This window comes from Amphiprion ocellaris, chromosome 6 (assembly GCF_022539595.1).
Source record: "Amphiprion ocellaris isolate individual 3 ecotype Okinawa chromosome 6, ASM2253959v1, whole genome shotgun sequence".
NCBI classification, from domain to species: domain Eukaryota; kingdom Metazoa; phylum Chordata; class Actinopteri; family Pomacentridae; genus Amphiprion; species Amphiprion ocellaris.
Window position 1 is genome coordinate 9,000,121 of NC_072771.1, and position 23,194 is coordinate 9,023,314.

Genomic DNA, 23,194 nt, shown 5'->3' on the forward strand with positions numbered 1-23,194 from the left:
ACATGGAGGGCTTTGCCGGCCTTTTCCAGTGCTAAATTTCCATTTGAATTGATGGCTGTTCTCTGGCTAACACTTTTAGGGGCAGAGAAGGACTACTAATGGCTTTTCTTTTGCCTTGTGTGCTCTCTTCCTTATGTTAGCTAAGGTCTGAGGCAGCTTCACTCTGACAGCAGCTAATGCACTCATATACCCAGCCTTTTGTAGCCATTTCCAGCACAGAGCAACATTATAGCAGATGATTTCACTTCTCTAATAGAGCGCCTTCCGGTAGAGATTCACTGGCAGCAGCTCAACACAGATCATACAATCCCTTCCTCTGTTACTGCCCTCATCTATTTTTTTTGTCATCAAACAAGTACTGGCAGTTCTTTGGAAAATTGCATTCTATAAAAAAAAAAAAAAAAAACCACATACAACTTCAACTTTTAATAATTGTTGAGTGTCAGGCAGTGGGTCAGAGACTCAAACACGTAACAACACAGCCAACCGGAATACTGAACAATAATGAATTTATTTACAAGAAATTACACAAGAAGTAAATGGTAAAGGTTAACTGACGTGACAGGTCAGCATTAGAGACTTCTCCCATTGGAGACAATTACAGGACGGAGGGTAAACAACACTTGAATCGGCGAAATCACACAGAACACTAACAACAACATGAACTGGACAGACTTAATCTTTCAAAGACAGATTATTTTTCCAAGGCAGGAAACTAACCAGGACTTGCTACCAGTAAGCTCGGAAGGCAAACTTGAACTGAACTAGGAACACACACATTGACAATGACACAGAGCAGGACATAAACACACTCAACAGTATACACAAGCATCACACAAACTAAGACCCAGAGAGAGCAGAGCTACCTTAGCTGACAGCCTTATGAGGAGAGAGGGTGAAGGAATACCAACAGAGGAGGCGTGGAGGGAATAGTGTCTCGGCAGGTGCAGATTTCTGAGAGGAAATCCGGACGGGGCCAGGATGGATTTGACTGATGGGATGGAGATATGGCTGGAGGCAGATGGCACAGGCAGGAATGGTCACGGAATGGAATTGTTCAACAGTCTGGCGTCGAGTAGTGGTCTGAAATAGGCTTTTATAGCAGAGGTAGATGCGTTGCAAGTGGGTCCCTCCCCACTGCATTTGTGGTCACTCAGGTGATAATCCAATAGCCTGCACCTGCCCGCATTACACACACACATACACACACACACACACACACACCTCACTCACGCTCACCTGAGGGAAAAGGAAAGGAGAGAAGGAGGTAAACAGACACAGACAGATGGACGGACGGATGGATAGATGGATGGATGGATGGATGGATGGATGGATGGATGGACGGATGGACGGATGGATGGATGGATGGATGAATTCAACATGCACAATATTTTTTACAAGTGCCCAGAGGTGCTACCAATACCGGAGGAAAATCGGGTCTTCACATAGCATTCATATTTAACTGTTTACATTTTTTCCACCTCCACAAACGAGGCATCTTTCACACTACTCTGATGTCAACTTAAGAAAGAGGTTTCTCCATGCTGAATGTATCTTGAAACAACTTGCTGACAACTCTGTATATCGTTCTTAAGCCATGCTGCATTTATTTTTTTGCTAAACTACCTTTTACATCCTTTTCAGAAGAACTAACTTGCATTTCTCAGCCCCAGAGGTTGTTGCTTGTAAAAGACCAGTAGTTCACTCTCTGGAGCACAGGCAGAGCCATTGCAGAGGAGGACATGGATAATCAGGGAGAAGGATGTTGAAATGAAGTTACATATTTTTTCTTTACTTTGGGGATGCAAAGCATTTCAAATATTTGGGAGTTGTGCTACTTGAGGTATAAGAATTTTTGATATTAACTATGGATCTCTAATCTCAAAGATAAAGTCAGACATACAAAGATGGAATGTTATTCCATTTTTGACTTTACTCCAGGATTGAGTCGGTTAGAATGACTGTGCTTCAAATGCTTTACCTGCTTTATTGGTCTGCCAGTCAAAATACCACACAAACAATTTCAACAATGGGACAGATTACTTTCAAGACGTCTATAGCAGGGGAAAAGGGCCAGGATTAAATACAAAACTCTGCACTTAAGAAAAGAAAGGGGTGGGATGGGTGTTCTTTGCCTACAAGAATATTACTATTCAGCTCAGTTAAGACCTTTAATCTGCTTATATTAACCAACATATACATAGCAGGATAGAAGGAATTAGAAAGTATGATTGTGAAAGAAATACTAGTAATGGCCCTATTAGCAGACAGTAAATTACAGGGTGAACTGATGGTTTCAGAAGAACTCATGTCAGACATTCTTTTGAAATCCTGACTGGAAATTGTTAAAATCTGTAAATTCTGAGACTTATCCACAATTTTTAAGTGTTGTGTTTATGACTCAAATTTGCGCCTAATAAGTATGATAGCAGATTCAGGAAATGGAACTCAAAAAGGTTTAACAAACTATTATTCCTTTGTCCATGGGGATTTCCAGAGCTTTGAAGCACTACATAGTAAATACGGATTGTGTTCAGATGACTTTTGCAGATACTTGCAGGTCAGACATTACTTTAACCAAAACCTACAAGTAGTACTTGGAAGTGGGGTTTTGGGGTTCCTACAGGTGTTTCTATCATTACTTAAGTCCGGATCATGCAACAATATTGTATCCAAACTTTATAATGGCATCCTACAGTTGAAACAAGACAACACAGAATATATAAAGAGGAAATGGGAAAGAGAAGGAAACGTTTCGATATCTGTTGAGAGCTGGGAGAAAATATGTCAGCTGATATCATTAGCGGGTCACATGACAGGCATTTTAAACTAGTCCTTTAGAAGCTTCCAACCAATATGGCGTTCGGTCGCAAACTTTCTCTTTTATTACAAATACAGTCCAGAGAACTATTTCTGAACACATTTAAGGTGAGAAATAAGCTATGCAGTTGCTAAATCTGTCCTCATTTTAGTTCATCCAAGTCTAGTTTTGAGGATATGCAAAAGTTTCATGTGGCGTCAGACCTCCACTCTATGCACCTCATTTGCATAAAGTAACAGAGACCTCACCTTTATGAAAATATGATGTAGGGAGCTAGTGAGCAGTGCGACACCCCGTTGCTCGAAATGCAAGCAGAATGTGGGGAGTTTCACATGAACAATGAATAGAAAATGTTCAACTCACAGATCCTGTGGACACGTACCATAAGGGGGAGGGAGAACAGGATAGCAGATGGAGATGGTAGTTTAACATTAGAATGCACTGTGGGAAGAAGATAAGCCAGCGGTCTTATGCTCACTCCAGCGTTTCACTGGTAAACCCTGTGTCCAGGTATTCATATGGACATCTCTTTAAACATTGTGTTGCAAACCACTTACACCCCTTCATGGCAATGTTATTTCAAGCTGACACTGGCCTCTGCATGTACACATTGTTTTGGGAATGGTTTGAGGAATGTGACCAAGAGTTACAGTTGCTGACTCAGCCTCCAAGTTCCTCAGATCTCTGACTAATCAAGCATCTGTAGTATGTGTTAGAAGAACAAGTCAGGACTACAGCACCTCCTAGGACCTGAAGAATCTTCTGCGAGAGTTGAGGCCCCAGCATTGATGGTGTTTTTGATATTTTTCAGGAATTTTATAGGAGTACGTATTATACTCCTAGAAAAGGTTCTAAACTTATAAATGGTACATACACCACTAACCTGTTAATTGCTGTGTTCTGTTTGCCTTATTGTCATGTGTCAAGGAAAGAAAGAAAGTTAGACGAATTAGTCATGCATACACCATTCTGCTGCCCTAAATACACAATAGAAAAACAGATGTGGAATAATCCACCACTGAAAATAGTTTATATCAAATTTATCTTTTCCTACTGTTGAATAATTTTGGCAAAAACAAAACACAGTAATTTTAGGAAAATACTGTGCATTTTTCAAAACTTAATTTGTGAGACATGTTTTGAAGAGTTACATCCTCCATAGGAACCAATGAATTTAAGGCTCATAGTTACAGAGTAGGGAACTTAGGTCCTGAGAGATGGATTAACACTTGAATAATTTCCTTTCATTGGTTATTAATATTGATTATGGTTATGGTTATGGTTATTAATATTTTAAAAAATATCAGAAACAAGTCTTGTTCCTTTCGTGTATCAGCACAATGGTATTAATGATACCATTCTTTGTGTCTGTGTGTTTATACGTTCAGGCCAATGATGCCTCAGGTAACACGTGGAACTGGCTGTACTTCATCCCCCTCATCATCATTGGTTCCTTCTTCATGCTCAACCTGGTGCTTGGTGTGCTGTCGGGGTGAGTACAAATTGTGAGCGTGGCTTGAGAATTTTAGTACACTGTAGGAAATTTCCCTGTGGAATTATAGTAAAATACTGGGAGCTGTATTTGTAATTTTGCTGTATTTTTACAGTGTCACGACTGACTTTATTTAAATGCTTAATTACTGTAGAATTTATTACGATATTCTACTTTAAAATGTGATGTTTACCATAAAACACTCAAAGCTGTGGTCACCAACATTTTACTGTGTTTTTACAGAATAACGACTGTCATTTGTTTAAACAGTTAATTACAGTGAAATTTATGACTGTCCTTTACTGTATAATGTGATGCCTACAGTAAAATACTGGCAGCTGTGGTCGCCAGTATTTTATTGTATTTTTACAGTGAAGTATCACAATTAATTTTAACATTTAACTGCTGAAATCTAAAAATTATCCAGTTCTGCTCAACCTTTTGTAGTTTCCTAAAGACTGGGCAGAGTAAAGGAAGAGAAAACTGACTAACTTTTATGAAGTGTTTGCGCTTTCGAGTTTAACTTCAGTGAAGCACCTACAACAAACCATCACCAGATCAGGGAATACAAGAACTCACATAAAGCAACATTAATCCTAACAGTTTTTTTGTTTTGATGGACTGTAAAAGAAGTAGCACTTGAATGACAGTTTACAATATTATTTTTTTTTAATACAGTTACTTGTAAATTGTAGAATATACGTTTTCTCAAGGGACCAAATCAAAATGAATGCATAATTGGTTGGTCGAACAATTTCTGAAGGAGGGAAATTTGTGCACTGTAAGCATCTGAAAGCTAATAATATCTCATTTACTGTGCTCATATTGACACTTACGTGTCAGTTTGTGTGCTCGTCGGCCAGTGTGAGTGTGTGACTGAAAACTGCTGTAACACTGGCAAATCCTAACTGCCACAATTTCACACATACTGTACACTCCAGCAGCCAACATATGGATGCACTGCACAAACATTATGCAGAGAAAGATACATAGTCACAAAATTTGATTTGGAGACAATGGCAGAGATGCATAGAAATACGCACGCACACACACACACACACACACACACACACACACACACACACACACACACACACACACACACACACACACACACACACACACCCAGGATGGCAGGCAGAGAGTGACTGCAATGCAGAATAGAGCTTCCCCCTTCACTGTGTGGGAGACACACCAATCACTGAGTGGTGGGGGTGGACTGGAGATCCTTCGCTCTGTTATTTCAGTCTTTCTTCAGAGGTCTTTCTGTCTCCCTCCACCTTTTTTTCTTCTGTTTTTTTTTTTTTTTTACCTCCCCTTCTTTGCCTTTTTTTCTTGCTTATCTCATTTCCCACTCAGTTTGTTTAAATGGGCATGAAATAACCCTATTTTACTTTCAAAGCAACATAGGGGCTATGGAGATATTATATTATCAGCTTTAAAAAAATGCACAAACGTGTTTTAAGTGCAAAGAATGTGTTAGTAGCTATGATAAGGATGAGATTGAGTATTCTGAGTAATAAATGACTTAGTCATTGTTAAATTTGAATGATATTTTTTCATGCCTGATGATAGAATCGTGTCATTAAAACTATATATCTTGTGTATGTTTAACACACTCATTCACATCACATTGGTTTTGTTCTCTGGCTTCTGTTGACTGGCCTTTGTTGCTTTGTCACCACGCACAGAGTAGATGTTGCTTATAAAGGAGGGGATATTAATAGTGACAAAGTCTGCTGTGCTGCACCAGGTTGCTTTTTAACTCAGATATTGGAGAATTGTCTTCTAGCTCCTTTGCCTATTGTGTTAACCCACTACTCTTTAGTTTGTGTGTTTGTTAGTTGTATTTAGCATTAGCCCTGTGTATCCTGTGAGTTAGTTTGTGTTGATATTTTATGTTCACTCGCTTTAGTTCACTGCTCCTCATTTAGGTTGTTTGCTTAGTTCTTTCCCCTCACCTACTCCCCTGGGTTACTTTCTGTCCTTATGTCAGCACCCTTATTTCACCTCATATATTCTTCTACATGAATGCTATTGCAACAAACCTCTGGTCTCATCGCCATCAAGATTCAGGTGTGCTCTTAGGGTCCGAACCCGAACCATGCCATTCTTCTTATTAAGAATGGCATTCAAAAAATCTCAGGGAATGGTTTCCTTGCTTGTTACTTTTAGAATGACTTAGGGGCTGTCTCAATAGATTCTTTCACAAATGCTGTAACAACTTTTTCTTAATCAACTTTTTCAGCTTGCATTGTTATAAAGGCAGATGTTTTTGGTTAACCCCTTAACACTAACCAGAGCAGATACAGGTGAACATTCTGCTGCTGAATTTTGCACCACAAAGACCTTTCCTGAATATTATTTGACAAGCTTCTTGACTTAATTGCTGTAAAAACAAAAAAAAAAACTAATTTGAATGCCAACAGTACAGTAATGGTAGTTCCTTACTTTGTCGAGTGTATGTCTGGGCTTTACTTCTCATTATACATCTCTTCTTATATGCAAATCATCACATGGGACCATCTAATAACATCCACTGATGTGCCCAACAAGCTTTTAAGCTATTTTACACTAAAAAGAGTTTAAAGAACAGATGTTATTTCTGTGACAGTTACAGTTATTTGTCATCTGTGAGCCCAATGTCCTCTATCTTACTTTACATCTCCATGTCTGAGCAATACCCTGAGATGTTGTATTATCTGGGTCTTTTTGCTGGTCTGCCATGCCAAACACACCTTCCTTCTTGCTTACACAACATGACTGGATGAGGTCATAATGATTCATAGTACATTTGCAGTCAGAAAAATGCTTTACATCTTTGTTGCTTCATTTTCTCTCTCTGTTCTTGGTAATGTTATCAAATCACTCTATATTTAAAGGCTATAGTCCAGGTTTTGTAACAAATCACTTGTGTTGACTTCAAATCTTTCTTGATTTTGTTAAGTCAAAGTCATCAGACACATTATGATAGTCTGATTTTTATATATGTCATGTGACTTGTCCCCTTCACTGTTCAGAGATGAAAGGAGGAACTCATTCCACGAAGGCAGATCGTAACTTGTGTCAACACGAGACAAGTAGTTCAGGTCTGAGTTCAGTTTGAGGACATTGATTCCCAGTCACCTGCTGGAAGCCATCCTGTTGTATACCTGTCAGTAATGGAGTGTTCCAGGATCTGTGCATGTTTGTCAGATGTCATAAACATTTCTTGTCTCTTTGTGTGTGTGTGTGTGTGTGTGTGTGTGTGTGTGTGTGTGTGTGTGTGTGTGTGTGTGCGTGTGTGTATGCGTACAGGGAGTTTGCAAAGGAGAGAGAGCGTGTGGAGAAGAGACAAGAGTTCCTGAAGCTCCGCAGACAACAGCAAATAGAGAGAGAGTTAACTGGGTACCTGGAGTGGATCTGCAAAGCAGGTCAGAGGCACATATATAGACACACCTTTGGGTTACCCATATAGGTTTAGTAATTGCTAATAATTACAGCTAAATCAAAAATAAAAACTTTACAGTTTTGATTCAGGTGTGCTATTTATGTTGCAGAGGAGGTGATGCTGGCTGAGGAAGACAAGAATGCAGGGGAGAAATCTCTGGATGGAGCATGGTACAAAAGGAAACACAACAACTCTGGTGAGGACAGCCTGTCATTTTACATTTACATACTACCTTAAACTAGTCATTTATTTCACTTTTTCATTATTTTCACTGTCTATGTTCCATGGTACTTTACAACCATCATCTGTCTATGTATTACTGCCATCTACAGCACAAATTTGGAGCATGTCTTTCCCATGCTCATAGTATACAGAATACAACAAAAATCAGTACACCCCTATAGAATCACTGAAGTGTCAAATGTATTGTATCACCTTACAGCATTTCCATAATTTCTAAGATCATAATTGCTGTAGTTACTCCTATTTAAAATTAGATGCTAACAGTTTAGCTTTACAATAGGAACTGAATCCTTTATATTATTGTATTTTGACCTTTAATTTTATGACAGACTCAATCTTCCTTGGTACAGAAACATATGTTCTACCATTCTTTGCAAACAGTTTTTTTTTTTCCAGCCGTACTCTGCTCTATTTGAAACCCAACTATTTTCCGCTGGGGTAACTATTTGATACCCCAGTGGTGTTTTGTTGGATTCACGTTAGCGTTCAGTGTGCTGCTGATGGGAGGAGACCTTAACTGTGTAATGTCACACCAAATGGATAAACAGCCTCCCTCTAAAACTTCCCTCTCTAAAATGAACAGAATGCTCAAATACCAATGCACAGAAGCAAGTCTTGTAGATACGGAGATATGGAGAAGCAAGTTTCCAAGAGGCAAAGACTTTACTTTCTACTCAAGCAGACACTCGACATACTCCAGGATTGATTTATTATCTTACTCCTGAGGCTTATTTACATAGGATGGAGAATATTGAGATACTGTCTAGTACTATCTGTGCTCATGCCTCTGTTGCGCTGAAGTAGGATACAGGCCATACATTAACTTTGAAACGTTGGAGACTTAATGCTTCCCTCCTTAATGATAAAAAATATATCTCTTTTGCCATAGCAGAGTTTAAGCAATATCTGGACATCAATACTACGACCAAAATGTCTCTTCCTGTCAAGCTGTTCTAAAGCTCACATTAGGGGTTGTATTATTTTATGCACTGATGCTAGAAAAAGAAAGAAGAGAAACAGAGAGAATTAGAAGAAAAAATAAAAGAGAAAGTGAACACAAACAAACTGTGTCCCACATTTTTGTAAATAAGCTAAATACAACTCACAGAGTACTTAATAGTTTACTGTCAGATAAGATGGAGGGTAGTCTAAGATTCACCAATAGAAATATTATGAAGATCACAATAGAATCAGCAGATTGTTAGCAATCTCCTAATATACTACAGAAAATAAAAGCACAAGAAACTTTATTCATAAAACCAAAGAAAATAACAGATGCCTTTGCAGAGTATTACAAATCTTTGTATAAGAACTCAAACACCTGCACAGCTGATGTGGAAGTAGCAGACTTTCTTGAGCACTCGAATCTCTCTGAACAACCTGAAGTGGTAAGTAAGAAGCTTGATGTGCCAATTACAACACTAGAGATTACGTGGGTGATCTCATCACTTAAAAACAATAAGAGCCCAGAGCCTGATGGCTATATACATGAATTTTACAAGTCCTTTCAGGACTTACTGACTGCCCTGATACTAAGAACTTATCATCACGCATTAGAATTGTAGTAATATATAAAGAGGATGAAGACCGCACTGAATGCCAATCCTGTAGACCGGTATCAATTTTGAATGGGCTCCTGCACATAATAACTGCAATTTTGGCAAGAACGGTGAATCAGATAATCACCCAAATCATCCACCAGACTGGTTTTATGATGGGGAGACACTATGGAGACAATTTAAGACATTTATTAAACATAATATCACATCTAAGAGATTACAAATTAAAAACAATCTTTAGATGAACAAAAGACATTTGACAGAGTACCATGGCAGTACCTAGTCCAAACACTAGAACAGTTCAAATTCGGTCAGAACTTTGTCAATCAGATTCAGACCTTCCTTTTTTTGTTTGTCAACTTCAAGACCTGACTGTTCACTGGCTCCATTATATATCCAGTTATAACAGGTATCGGTGTAACAAGAACATCAGTATCAGTGATTTTCATGTTGTGCCAGCATATATTCGCAAACCTTTTGAAAACCAACCATCAATAGGCCTTTATATTTTTGATAATATTTTAGTTTTTACAGCTGTTTTTTATATTATGGGGACAATTTTACATGTGTTCCACCTTTTTTTGAGAACTGTTTGCAACTGCTATAATATAATGCAACAAATAAAGTATTTATTTAATAGAAATAGGAGAATAATAAATATGTGGTTTAGGAATAAAGTGAACTGTTCAGATAATTCAACATAAGGAGCCTGTAAATGTCATGAAACTTGACAGCATGTCAGTTGCAGAAATGATGGGAAAGCTAAGAGTTTGTGAGTGAAGACTAATACAAGACACAGCAAGAAATTTTGCGCAACCACAAAGTACCTGAGTTGCTTTATGACTTAACCCATGAATTGATTTTATTTTTCCATGTTGTTTTTGCAGTGCTGAAAAGGACCAAGAAGAGTAAGAATGACCTCATTAGTGCAGAGGAGGGGGAGGACCACTTCACTGACATCTCATCTGTTGGTGAGGACAATATCTGAGACATGTCCCCAATGTCTCCAATTGTTGAGGGCAACACACATACTGCTTGTTGACACTGAAAATAGCTTGGCTGATGAGTTGCTGTCTTCTGACAAATTGTATGGTACTGAATTAACTTTCATAGTCTTACAGCATGTTGTTAAGGTAGGCTACCTAAGAGCCTAGAGAGCATAAACAATATTTTATGAAAATAACATTGTTTAATTTTTAATTGTTTGATTATTGATAATTGGACTTTATTTGATGAAGTATTTGATTTGTAGCTTGTCCTGACCCCTACATTAGTAGACCACCGCCCAATGTGAGGTATTTGCCACCGCTGCCCAAAATTAACAGTATTGTAGATTACCAAAAAAAAAATTTGTGTAATGTATGTGCAAACTCTTTAATCAAAAATGATATCTTTAATGTTTAAATATAATCATTGTTGGTTTCCTTGAATTTTCTAATTTACAGTTTTACAAAAAAGTGGAGAAAAGTAGTAAAGCACATCATTTTTTGATTGAGATGCCAAAATACAGTTATTTGCTTGCATTCCTGAACAGAAAAAAAAAGTTTTAGTGGTTGTATGTTATTCTTTGTGCTGGCTCAAATTTGGGTATAAAAACATGAATTCAGTTTTAAATTCCTCACTTCTGTTCAAATGGTGAAGTGTAGGGAGCACAATGAGAAAGAGGGAGTCCGAATTAAAGATGTTCATGATGCTGGATGGTGTTTGAGACAAATAGGGCAAGACATTAAGTGTTCTCACAGTGTGGTCAAGTATGCCTTGGACTGGATTGCAGAGACTGGTACTTACAAAGGAAGAGGCTGAAAACAAAGATAACTGAAGCAGATGTCAGGCACCTCAAGATTTGAAGTACTAGAGACAGAAGGAAGACCACTGCTGATCATCAGGCAAAGATTAATAACTCTAGATCAGAATGTGAGAAATTACTACAGGAGAATTAGACAGCACTTCCTGTTTCATGGCAAAGGATCAGTATTTTTGGGAGCCATGACCACGCCCTTTGACAGCATTTTGATAACTTTTCATCAGGTAGGGCTGTTGCATATACTGGCCAAATTTGGCGTCTTTCAGACTTACCCCCCCTGAGTTATTAATCTTAAAAAATTTACAGCTAATTCAAGATGGCCGACTTCCTGTTGGGTTTAGGGCATGATTGACTTTTTTGTGTGTCCTCATGTGCTGCACATGCCTACAACATATTGTAGCTGTAGATTAAACGTCCTGCCAGTTGGCCTAATGACCACTTTTTCAATTTTGCAGGGGGCGCTATGGAGCCATTTTGCCACACACATGCGCAATTCCCATAAAATAGCACATTTTTCGCCGGTCCTGATGTGTGTGCAAAGTTTTCACATAAGTTTTTTGGGGTATGTTTAGGCCGCCAAATTTGAGTTTCAAAAGACGGGAAGAGTGAAGAATAATAATAAGAAACCCATGCATTCCAATTGGGTCTTTGCACCTTTGGTGCTCGGACCCTAATAATCCACTCATTTTCCTTCCATAACAGGTTGCCTTTGTTTAAATGCATTTGATTTATTTATCAAATTCAAATTCCTTGTCTGTGTTCACATACTTGGCCAATAAACCTGATTCTGTTTCTATATTAAAACAGCATAGCTACTGTAGGATAGTGAGGGATTTTGAATAAATATAATAACAATAAAACATGCTAGACTATTACACCACATCTGTAATGGATCAGTTATTTTATAATACCACATGTGGTGTGAATAAACTAAAAATGATGCATCACTTAACTCTAAATATCTACTGCCAAATGTAATTTCATAATCCTGTAACATGTCATATTACCCATCCTCATGGTACATGACCACACTTGACAATTAGCTAGCACCCATACATTCCACTTCCAAAGTATTGGAACAGTGCAGCTTTTATTTTTGCTGTAGACTGAAAACATTTGGGTTTGACATCAAACAATGAATTTGAAACACGCGATCAATATTTCAGGTTTTATTTCCAGGTATTTACATCTGAATCTCACAGATGCTGCACAAACACATACACACAGATCTATTTAACTTTTTAGTATTCCATTTACACAGTTTTATTATGTGTAGGCATTTATTGACATTGCTTCTTTATGCTAAATCTTCCCTTCATGCTTCTGTGTCAACTTAACAGCCAGCTGTTGTTTTCTTTTGAATTTCTCATTGAGGCAGAGAGAACTGTAAATAGAATGTAAACAGCAGAACTCCAGACCTACAATCCAGAATTTTGCTTTGTGACATCACAATCTTTGATGAATGGTGACATCACTGTGACATCAGCTGGTCTGAAAGGTTTATAAATGGACAACTTGCTCAGTTCTGTTCATCTCCGTTCAGACATCACACGTGCAACTAGCAAGGAACCGGTGAGGAATCGCTTATTTCAAAGCATCCAACAACCACCGTACGACAGCGAAAGACAAAATGGCCAGCCTGATTTCACTAAACACTTTAGCCGCTCTGAATCCTTCTTACTGGGACCTGTTCGGCAGAGCAGAGAATAAAGCTCTGCTGGAACAGGTCGAACAACTGAAGGCAGAACTGCAAAGGGCTCAAGAAGACAATGTGTCTCTTGAGACACACAACAAGGAGCTGTTTGAAACCAATATGGTCCAGCAGACCACGATTCAGCAGCTCACCACAAACACCACCAACCTAGAGGCCCAGATGCAGCAGATGTCTCAAAATGCTGCCAGTCAGGAGGCTAAGATCCAGGAACTGTCTGCAAACACAGCCAGTCAGGATGCAGAGATCCAGGAACTGTCTGCCGACCTCAGATCTGAAGAAGAGGAAAATAAAACTCTGTGGGGACAAATTAAATATTTGACCACAGAGCTTGGAAATTCCAAGAAGTCCATTATCGACTGGAAGGATATGTACTATCGGGAGAAAGATCTGCACACAGGCAACAGACAACAAATGATGGATCTAGAAAATGAGCTGAATGCTACGACTCAGCAACTCCAAGCCGAGCAGAATTTAAGAGGGCGGATGGCTGCCAATGAAAAGCGGCTTAAGAGGAAGTTCAACAAGCTGCAAGAAAAGTATGAAGAACTCCAAAAAGCTCAGGAGACTCTGCTCAGAGAGCAAGAGCAGCAACAACCACAGAAGGAAATGTGGTCACTGCAGCAGAGTGTCTTTGAGCAGACCGAACTGATTAAAAGTCTGCTGGCTGAGCAGCATCGTATGAGCAACACAATCATGCTCATGACAGAAGCTGCTGCAGAGACAGAGAGGTCCTTCCAGCAGGAGATAGAAGAGCTCAAACATGAACTCCACGTTCAGAGCTCTCCTGCTGAGGATCACAGCGTTCAACCCGATACTGTCCACCTGATGGAACATGTAGACTCTCCAAACCAGGAGCTGGAGCAAATGCAGCCCTGGGCTGAGGAGCAAAGCGATCTCCTCAATAAACATGAAGCCCTGTATCACACGGAGAGAAGACGTAGACGAAGACCCCACAGACAGCTGAAGAAAGCGAGGAAGCAGCTGCAAACTGAACCGAAACTGGACACACTGAACCAGCTGGAGACTTTATCATACGAGTCTATCCCTCAGAACAGCACCACTGAGACGCATCCGGACAAACCACCAGCATCTGGATGTAAGCAAGAAAAACAGACGAACACGGCTCAAGAAAAAAACAAAAAAAGAAGAAGACGAAGAATGAACAAAGAGCCTTCAAGATAGAGGTGTTCGTCGTGCGCAGCATCCCGACATCATCTCTGCATTAAAGAACGTTTGGATGCAATTAGGAAATACAGAAGAAAAAACTACAAAGCATGTTTTCTAGAAGATGGCTCTAAAAAAAAAAAAAGAAAGAAAAAAGAATGAATAGTAGAGAGCCATCAGGATAACAGTGTTTACCTTTTTGATTATGGACAAGAAGTGGGGCAGCGGCATTAATGACACTGTTCTTCCTTTTTTCCTTTTTCTTAAAGGCAGCACTGTTATTCCAAGAAACAGTCATAGGCAAAAAAAAATTTAAAAAAATAAATAAATTGGCACAAAAAATGTATTTGATGTATTGAAATGATGTAATTATTATTGTGGTCACTTGTAAACAGGTTTAAGTAGAGAAAATACTAAGATAGAGTTGACAACAATTGTAAAAAGCAGTGTATTGACAGTTGTGATTCTTGGAGTAAAATACATTTAAGGGAAAAGGAGTTACTGAGAGACGACACAGATTTGATTCAGTAGATGAAGTCTGATTATAAACACATGAGGTCTAAAAGGATGATTCCAGTTTAATTGAACCTGATAAAATCAAGTTTATTCATGTAAATATATGAATATATAAATTAGAGACCATTAGCAGAGAAAGTGTTGGTTTTATAGGTTAACAGGCTAATGTATTTTAACTATGAAAAATATTGTATTTTCAAAAGATGCGTGTTTTTTCTTATATTGCATAGTGTTTGTTTGGAGTTCCAGTTCCAGTTCTCTGTAATTCTGTCATAAACATTAAACTGATGCCCTTTTGCTGTTGAAACTATGATATATTCCATGATATGAAGAGCTGATAATACTTGTAAACAACAGCTTAATGATAGCTGTGATATTAAGAGAGAAAGAAAAACATGTTTAGGAAAAAACTGTTAAATGAAAGATATCTTGTATAGTTCCTGAGGTGTAGAGATGTTGAATGCATGTGTTTTTTTCAGTGTATAATATCTGTAAGCTTTGAAAATCTGTCAGAATACAGTTTTTAATCTATTGGCATCATTTTGTATAAATACACACATTCACACGCACTAACAAAATATGTGTTATTAATCACCAGACTTACTGATGCATAATAATCTACCAAAATCATTTTCGGGCAATGGTATGTGCAAATGTAATGACAAAGACTTCTTATTGCCAATAGGTGGCGCTATGGGTATTTCTAAAGTTATGAGTGTGGATGTGTTCAGACCCCGACTGATTTCCATCACATGAAATTTGGGCCAGATTGGACCATTTGCAGCTGAGATATAAACAATTGAATTTTCATGGCGAAACATCGGAATTCGCCGCATCGCCACAGACACGCCCTTTGATGACGAGTCATCATTTTCTCTGGGAATCGTCATCAATGTATTCAGGCTTATGTCACCACATTTGAAGTGAATCTGATCAACCTGTACATCAAAGTGTAAAAAAATGTATTTCCTGATACCACAAGGTGGCGCTATGACTGTGAATGTATATAACCACATGGATGTCGTCAGGGCTGTACTCTGATCATACTGATCTGATCAAAATTTCAGGCAGATTGGAGCATGTACAGCAGAGTTAGACACCATTTCCTGTTTCATGGCGAGACATTCAAAATGGCCGCATTCCGCTGGTCACTATGGCCACGCCCTCAAACTTTTGCGGAGCGTTTTGATAACTTTTGATCACCCATGACGGGAGTACATCCTGGCCAAATTTGAGCTCTCCCGGGGTTACGCTGTTTGAGTTTGTAGCTTTTGAAAATGTCCAAAAATGACAAAACATGAATCATATTTCAAAATGGCCGCATTCTGTGGCTCGCCATTTCCATGCCCTCAGACTTTTGTGGAGCGTTTTCATAACTTTTGATCACCCATGACTGGTGTCCATCCTGACCAAATTTGAGCTCTCCCGGGGTCACGCTGTTTGAGTTTATAGCTTTTGAAAATGTCCAAAAATGACAAAATCGTCCAAAATATGAATCATATTTCAAAATGGCCGCATTCCGTGGCTCGCCATTTCCATGCCCTCAAACTTTTGTGGAGCGTTTTGATAACTTTTGATCACCCATGACTGGCGTACGTCCTGACCAAATTTCAACTCTGTCGGGGTTAGGCTGTTTGAGTTTATAGTTTTTGAAAATGTCCAAAAATGACAACATCGTCCAAAATACGAATCATATTCAACATGGCCACATTCCGCTGGTTGCCATGGTCACGCCCCCAGACTTTTGTGGAGCATTTTGATAACTTTTGATCACCCATGACTGGTGTCCATCCTGACCAAATTTGAGCTCTCCCGGGGTTACGCTGTTTGAGTTTATAGCTTTTTAAAATGTCCAAAAATGACAAAATATGAATCATATTTCAAAATGGCCGCATTCTGTGGCTCGTCATTTCCATGCCCTCAGACTTTTGTGGAGCGTTTTGATAATTTTTGATCACCCATAACTGGAGTACATCCTGGCCAAATTTGCGCTCTCTCGACATTACGCTGTTTGAGTTTATAGCTTTTGAAAATGTCCAAAAATGACACAAAATTGTCTAAAATATGACTTACAAATAAAAATGGCCAACTTCCTGTTGGATTATGGGTAATGATGCAAGAGGCTTTTTTGTGCGTCTTGATGAGTTACATATGTGTACCTAATTTCGTAGCTCCCTGTGAAACGCGGCCCGGGGGCTGAATTTTCATAGTTTTCTAGGGGGCGCTATTGAGCCATTTTGGCACGCACGTGTGCCATTCCTCTAAAATATCAAATTTTTTGCAGGTCCTGGTGTGTGTGGCGATTTTTATGCATTTTTGTGTATGTTTAGGGCGTCAAAAATGCAGATTTCCCGGCCGATGAAAAAAAAATAAATTCCTAGGGTTTCAATAGGTTCCTCGCACCACTTCATGGTGCTCAGACCCTAATAACTACAAAATTCCCAAAATGCAAACTACCCAAAAAAAAAAATCAAAACATGGTAACTAGCAAAACTAACTCAACAGAGTACTCACAAAATGTGGAACTGAATACAAAGGGTCAAGGCAAACTTGGGGAATACGGGAACTGGCAGAAGACAAGACAGGTTAACAACAGGCTGGAGACAGAGATGGGACCAGCGGGAATCCAGAGGGGTGAAGAGAGTCCAGGTGGGGTTATGGCAGTCTAGAAACAGAACAGGAACCAGCGGGAATACAGGGTGAGAGCTGGGTCCATGTGTAGCTGTTGCAATCTATGGTCTGGCAGGGAATGAATGAAAGAACCGGGTTTATATTGCAGGAGGTGAAATAGTGGGAAGGTGCGCTGATGACTCCAGCTGTGTCTCATCAGCGCAATCAGCAGACTGCAGGTAGCTTGGAGCAGAGAGACAGGGAGAGAGAGAGAGAGACACAGGAGAGAGTGTGGGAGAAGTGGGAGAGACAGATCAAGACAGATACAGAGACAGACAGAAGGAGGGAGAAAGAGGGAGGACGGGCTGGAGCAGGGATCATAACACAAAGTTAGTAATGGTTATATATAAAGACAGAAAGAGAGTAGGGGAGATGATCCTTGTGCAAAGTAGGAAGCACTCCACTTAATAGCTCCAGACCTATAGCAGCTAACTAAGGGACAGCTCAGGTGACCCTAAGCCAACCTTAACTGTAAGCTTTATCAAAGAGGAAAGTTTCAAGTCTAATATTGTAGAATCCACAACAGAGGAGCCTGATAAATGAAGGCTCTGCCTCCCATTCTAATTTTGGAAAATCTGGGAACCACAAATAAATCTTCAATCTGAGAGCAAGGTTAGGATAATATGATACAATAAGATTTTTAAGATACAGTGGAGTATGTTCATTAAGAGCTTTGTGTGTGGGAGGCAGAATTTTGAATTTGAATTCTATCCTGGATTTTACATGGAGCCAATGAAGATCCGCTGATATAGAAGACATATGATCTCTGTTACTGGTTCCTGTCAGAACTCTGGCTGATATGGTTTGGATCAGCTGGAAGTTTTTAAGAGAATTATTGGGACATCTTTATAATAAGGAATTACAGTTGTCCAGCCTAGAAGTTACAAATGCATGGACTGTTTTTTAGCATTACTCTGACATTATGTTCCTGATTTTGAAAATATTGGGCAAGTGAAAGAAGGCCCTCCTACAGATGTGCTTTATGTGTGACTTATAGGAGAAAAATAAATGCCGAGTGTTGTGTGAGGAAGGGCATCCGATCAAAAACCAATGCCAAATCGAATATGCAAACCAAAATCAGTCCAAGGACTTTCATATCGGATCGATCGAGGCCCATGTTAACAACGACCGTCATTGGTTCTGTTGAACCGCAGGGTGCCGGTGGAAATTGGGAGGAGGAAAGTGTGTTCATAGGCAGAGAGAGAAGAGGAAAATCAAGAGTCTAGAACCCAGAGTAGGGACTTTGAATGTTGGGACTATGACAAAATAAGCTAGAGAGTTGGTTGACATAAAGAAAATGTCACAGAAGAAAGACGGTTCTTACTTTATTTTTCAACAAGTCCTTGAACTTCAATACACTTGGTTCACTGATGTTTAAGCTTTAACAGTGCTACATATGGAATTCAAGGCTTTTTGGGGACTTTCATGTTTCAAAAAAATTACACTACACATATTTTACTACTGTAATACTCTATACTATATTAATATTGCATGAGCTAGCTGATTAGGAAAAAAGGTCTCATATTGTGCAAGTCAAACCTTAACTCACTGATATGGACAGAAGTATGAACAGTGATGATCAGTGGCTGTGTGTTATATTTTTAACTTAACCTCTTATTTATATACATTGTCATTGCCTAGGTGTTAGGTTACAACATCCAAACATCACCAAAGATAGAGATGTGTAATTCTGCCCAAAAATTCTTTGGACAGATAGATAGATAGATAGATAGATAGATAGATAGATAGATAGATAGATAGATAGATAGATAGATAGATAGATAGATAGATAGATAGATAGATAGATAGATAGATAGATAGATAGATAGATAGACAGACAGACAGACAGACAGACAGACAGACAGACAGATAGATAGATAGATAGAGTAGTAGTTGTTCAGGTGATACTATGAGTCAGATGCCTGGATTAAAATAGAGCAGGAAATTATTAGCCCACTAGTCTTCCTGTGGCAATAATGAAATTCTAATGGAACCATTTTTCTCCCTTTTTTGTCCAGTAACACTTGACATTTGGGCCTAATTAAAATTCCAGAAGGTTTAATGTAGCATAGGAAGAAGAAGACCATGGCACTGTGATCTAAGGCAGCCAAAGGCTTTATTTTGGTAACATTACAGGTGTAAAGCTCATCGGAACATATCAGCCTTCTGCTGGGAACGTATTTGTATCTCTCCATTTGTCCCTATGGTTCCTCCCACCATTCTGTGCCAGTGGAACTCACCTCCATACAAGCTAGACTGCACTGCAGGAAGTCAACTTTAGACAAGCAAGTCCTTTATGCAGCAGTGAAATAAATGTCAAAATATACCTTTGTCCTGATGTACTATAAGAACCAAGGCCCAGACGCCTTATCTCAAGTTTTAATTTGCTATGGTCACCTCAGTTTTAGACGTTGTAACTTTATTAGAATTTTGTATGTTTTGTACCAACTGCCCCCCCAGGGTCGCCGTTTGCCCGCACCAGTGTGAAAAGCAAGAACGAGAGCTCATCTTACTTAAGGAGGAAAGAAAAGAGGATTCGCTTCACCATCCGCCGTCTGGTCAAGTCTCAGAGCTTCTATTGGACAGTGTTGTGTCTCGTTGGCCTTAACACGCTGTGTGTAGCCATAGTACACTATGACCAACCTGAGTGGCTCACCTATGCACTATGTGAGTACCAGCAATTTTGTACACAGTGAATGATACTCATGTAAACCAATATGCCTTTACTGTGTCATTATCTATCTTACTGGTATTATTGCGTTGAAACGTTTACACTGATCAGTCACAGCATTAAACCTGCTAAATATGGTGCAGGTCACCCTTGTGGTGCCAAAATATCCTTGAATTATTGGGGCATGGACATAGAATCTCTTGGGGTGTCTTGTGGGATCTGGCAGTGGGACATTATCAGTAGATTCTTGGGGTCCTGTGGTTTGTGGGGTGGGACATCCATGGATCAAGCTTGTTTTGGTGCATCACACAAATGCGTGATCAGATTGGGATTTGTGGACTTTGAAGACTAGGTAAATACACTGTAATCTTTTTGATGTTCCTTGAGTTGTTTCTGAACAGTTTGTGTGGTGTGGCAGGGATACAGGTGGTAGAGCAGGATGTACACTGGGGGTTGGGAAACCCCAAGATGCTTCCAGTGTCAGGCCAGCACCATCCATGGCAGCTCTGCCACCCTTGGCATGTGTGAATGGGTAGAACACACTGTAAAGCACTTTGGAACTGCTAAGGTAAATAAAGCACTATCTAGGTGCAGACCATTTTCAATATAGGTGGGTGCGACATGTCAAAATAGCATGTACACAAATCCACCAATCAGGTATAAAATTATGACCATTGACCGGTCAATTGAATAATTCTGATTATGTATGTATCATTGCAACTGTTAATGGGATGGATATATGAGGCAGCAAGTGAGCACTTTGTTCTCAATGTTGATGTGTTAGAAGCAGGAAAAATGGACAAGTGTACGGATTTGACAGAGTTTGACAAGGGCCAAATTGTGATGGTTAGACGACTGGGTCAGAGCATCTCCCAAACAGCAGCTCTTATGGGGTGTTGCTGGTCTGCAGCGGTCAGTATCTATCAAAAATGATCCAAGGAAGGAACAGTGGTGAACCAGCGACAGGGTCATGGGCGACCAAGGCTCATTGATGCACGTGGAGAGCAAAGGCCAGCCCATGTGGTCCCATTCAAAAGACGAACAACTGTTGCTCAAAGTGCTCAAGAAGTTAATACTGGTTGTGATAGAAAGATGTCAGAATACACAGTGCATCACAGTTTGTTGCTTATGGGACTCCATAGCTACAGACCAGCCAGGGTGTCCATGCTGACCTCTGGACCATAGAGCGATGGAAGACGGTTGGCCTGGTCCGATGAATCACATTTTCTTTTACATCACATGGATGGCTGAATGTGTGTGCGTTGCTTACCTGGGCAACGCATGGCACCAGGAAGCATTATGGGAAGAAGGCAAGCCGGCGAAGGCAGTGTGATGCTTTGGGCAATGTTCTGCTGGGAAACCTTGGGTGCTGCCATCCATGTGGATGTTACTTTGACATGTACCACCTACCTAAGCATTGTTGCAGACCATGTACACCCTTTCATGGAAATGGTATTCCCTGATAGCTGTGGCCTCTTTCAGCAGGACAATGTACTGTGCCACAAAGCAAAAATTGTTCAGGAATGGTTTGAGGAGCACAACGAGTTTGAGGTGTTGACTTCCAAATTCCCCAGATCTGAGTCAAGTCAAGCATCTGTGGGATGTGCTGGATAAACAAGTCCAATCCATGGATTCCCCACCTCGCAACTTACAGGACTTAAAGGATCTACTGCTAACATCTAGGTGCCAGATACCACAGCACACCTTCAGGGATCTAGTGGAGTCCATGCCTCGATGGGTCAGGGCTGTTTTGGCAGCAAAAGGGGGACCAACACAATCTTAGGCAGGTGGTCATAATGTTATGCCTGATCAGTGTAGGTCCAAGATTTTCCAGCAGAGCTTTGTATTGTAATGGTGATAAATGTTATTCACTTCACCTGCCAATGGTGGTAATGCTGTGACTGACCAATGTATAAAAGTAAACTAGTTATGAACCAATATGGGATTTTCAGGGCCAATGCTTACTGATAATCTAAGAAAGATGAATGCCCAATATTTGTAACTGATATACATTACATACTATCTATTAACCCCATGTGATAGCAGGGGATCTGTCATTCATAACAAAGCTTCTTCAGTTATAAGAATGACTATTTTTGAACATGTACGGTGGGAATAGAACGATTGTGTCACTAGGCCTATGTTTATTGTGACAATGCTAACTCTTTCTGTCTCCTCTTCTCCTGCAGTTACATCTGTTGTTCTTTCTTGTTTTGTTACTCCTTGACTGTTGTGTCACTTTTATTGCCCACTAAGGCCCAAATATTAAAGCATAATTAATTAATTAATTAATCAGGGTAATCAGTGGCTGACTCTTAACTTAGCCGCTAACTATTAGCATAGCCTTAGCCACTGTAAAAGCAGTGAATGGTCTAATTTGTGGCGGTGGATTGTGTTTCTTTTTTGTTTTTTCCAGGTTTTCTCTCTGCTAGAGAAACATGGCTGTCAGTAAGAGCATATTGTTAAAGTTAATCTTACATCAGAAAGATGGTACCCCAGATAGTGTTTGCACCAGGCCTAATAATTATCCTCTTAGTAATAGCCTTAGCCTTATGTCTTCAGCTAAATAGACTCGAGCTGCACTGACACTAGCAAGTGAATCATTCAGGCATTTTCAGTGTAACAGGAAAACTGGGCATGCTTGTGGATGACTGTGGTATTTACTACAACTTCAAGAATACCTGGTACCTCACCCTTGAAACATAGCTCTGTTCTACAGATGTGCTTGTTTGTGCACAAGAACTTTCATTGTTGATTGGCTAATACTTGTGACATGTAACCAATCAAGTAGCGCTGTGGGCGGGACATTGCTGAGACAGAGTGACTACAGACAGAGAAAAGCAGTTGCATCAGAGCCAATATAGTGCATTTAATTGATTGATAATTGGTTAAAAAGCAAGTATCCTAGTTCATCTTCTGGCCTCAACAGTGTTTTTATTGCATACACAGTTTAAAAAAAACATGTTTCAACCTAGTGTTATTCCCATTGGTGTGTCTATTGTGTTACTGTGGGTCATGCTAACATGCACTCTCCAACTCCATTGTACACATTTAGGGAAATAAGGAGTTGTATAAAACAGCGTGCAAACAGTATTGATCATGGCATGAAG

General features: G+C 39.6%; 1 protein-coding gene across 9 annotated transcripts in view; it reads left to right on the forward strand.

The window, feature by feature from the left end:
- cacna1ba (calcium channel, voltage-dependent, N type, alpha 1B subunit, a) overlaps positions 1-23,194 on the forward strand; it is a 164,637-nt gene that overhangs the window by 57,910 nt on the left and 83,533 nt on the right. For 6 of the 9 annotated variants that reach the window (XM_055011217.1, XM_055011210.1, XM_055011211.1 and 3 more), the window contains exons 7-11: positions 4,210-4,313; positions 7,611-7,726; positions 7,853-7,939; positions 10,433-10,514; positions 19,863-20,080. In XM_055011217.1, coding sequence (XP_054867192.1) covers positions 4,210-4,313; positions 7,611-7,726; positions 7,853-7,939; positions 10,433-10,514; positions 19,863-20,080 — 607 coding nt within the window. Of the gene's footprint in view, positions 1-4,209; positions 4,314-7,610; positions 7,727-7,852; positions 7,940-10,432; positions 10,517-19,862; positions 20,081-23,194 lie in introns of all 9 variants that reach the window. The other 3 variants (XM_055011212.1, XM_055011218.1, XM_055011216.1) reach the window with 1 other exon arrangement.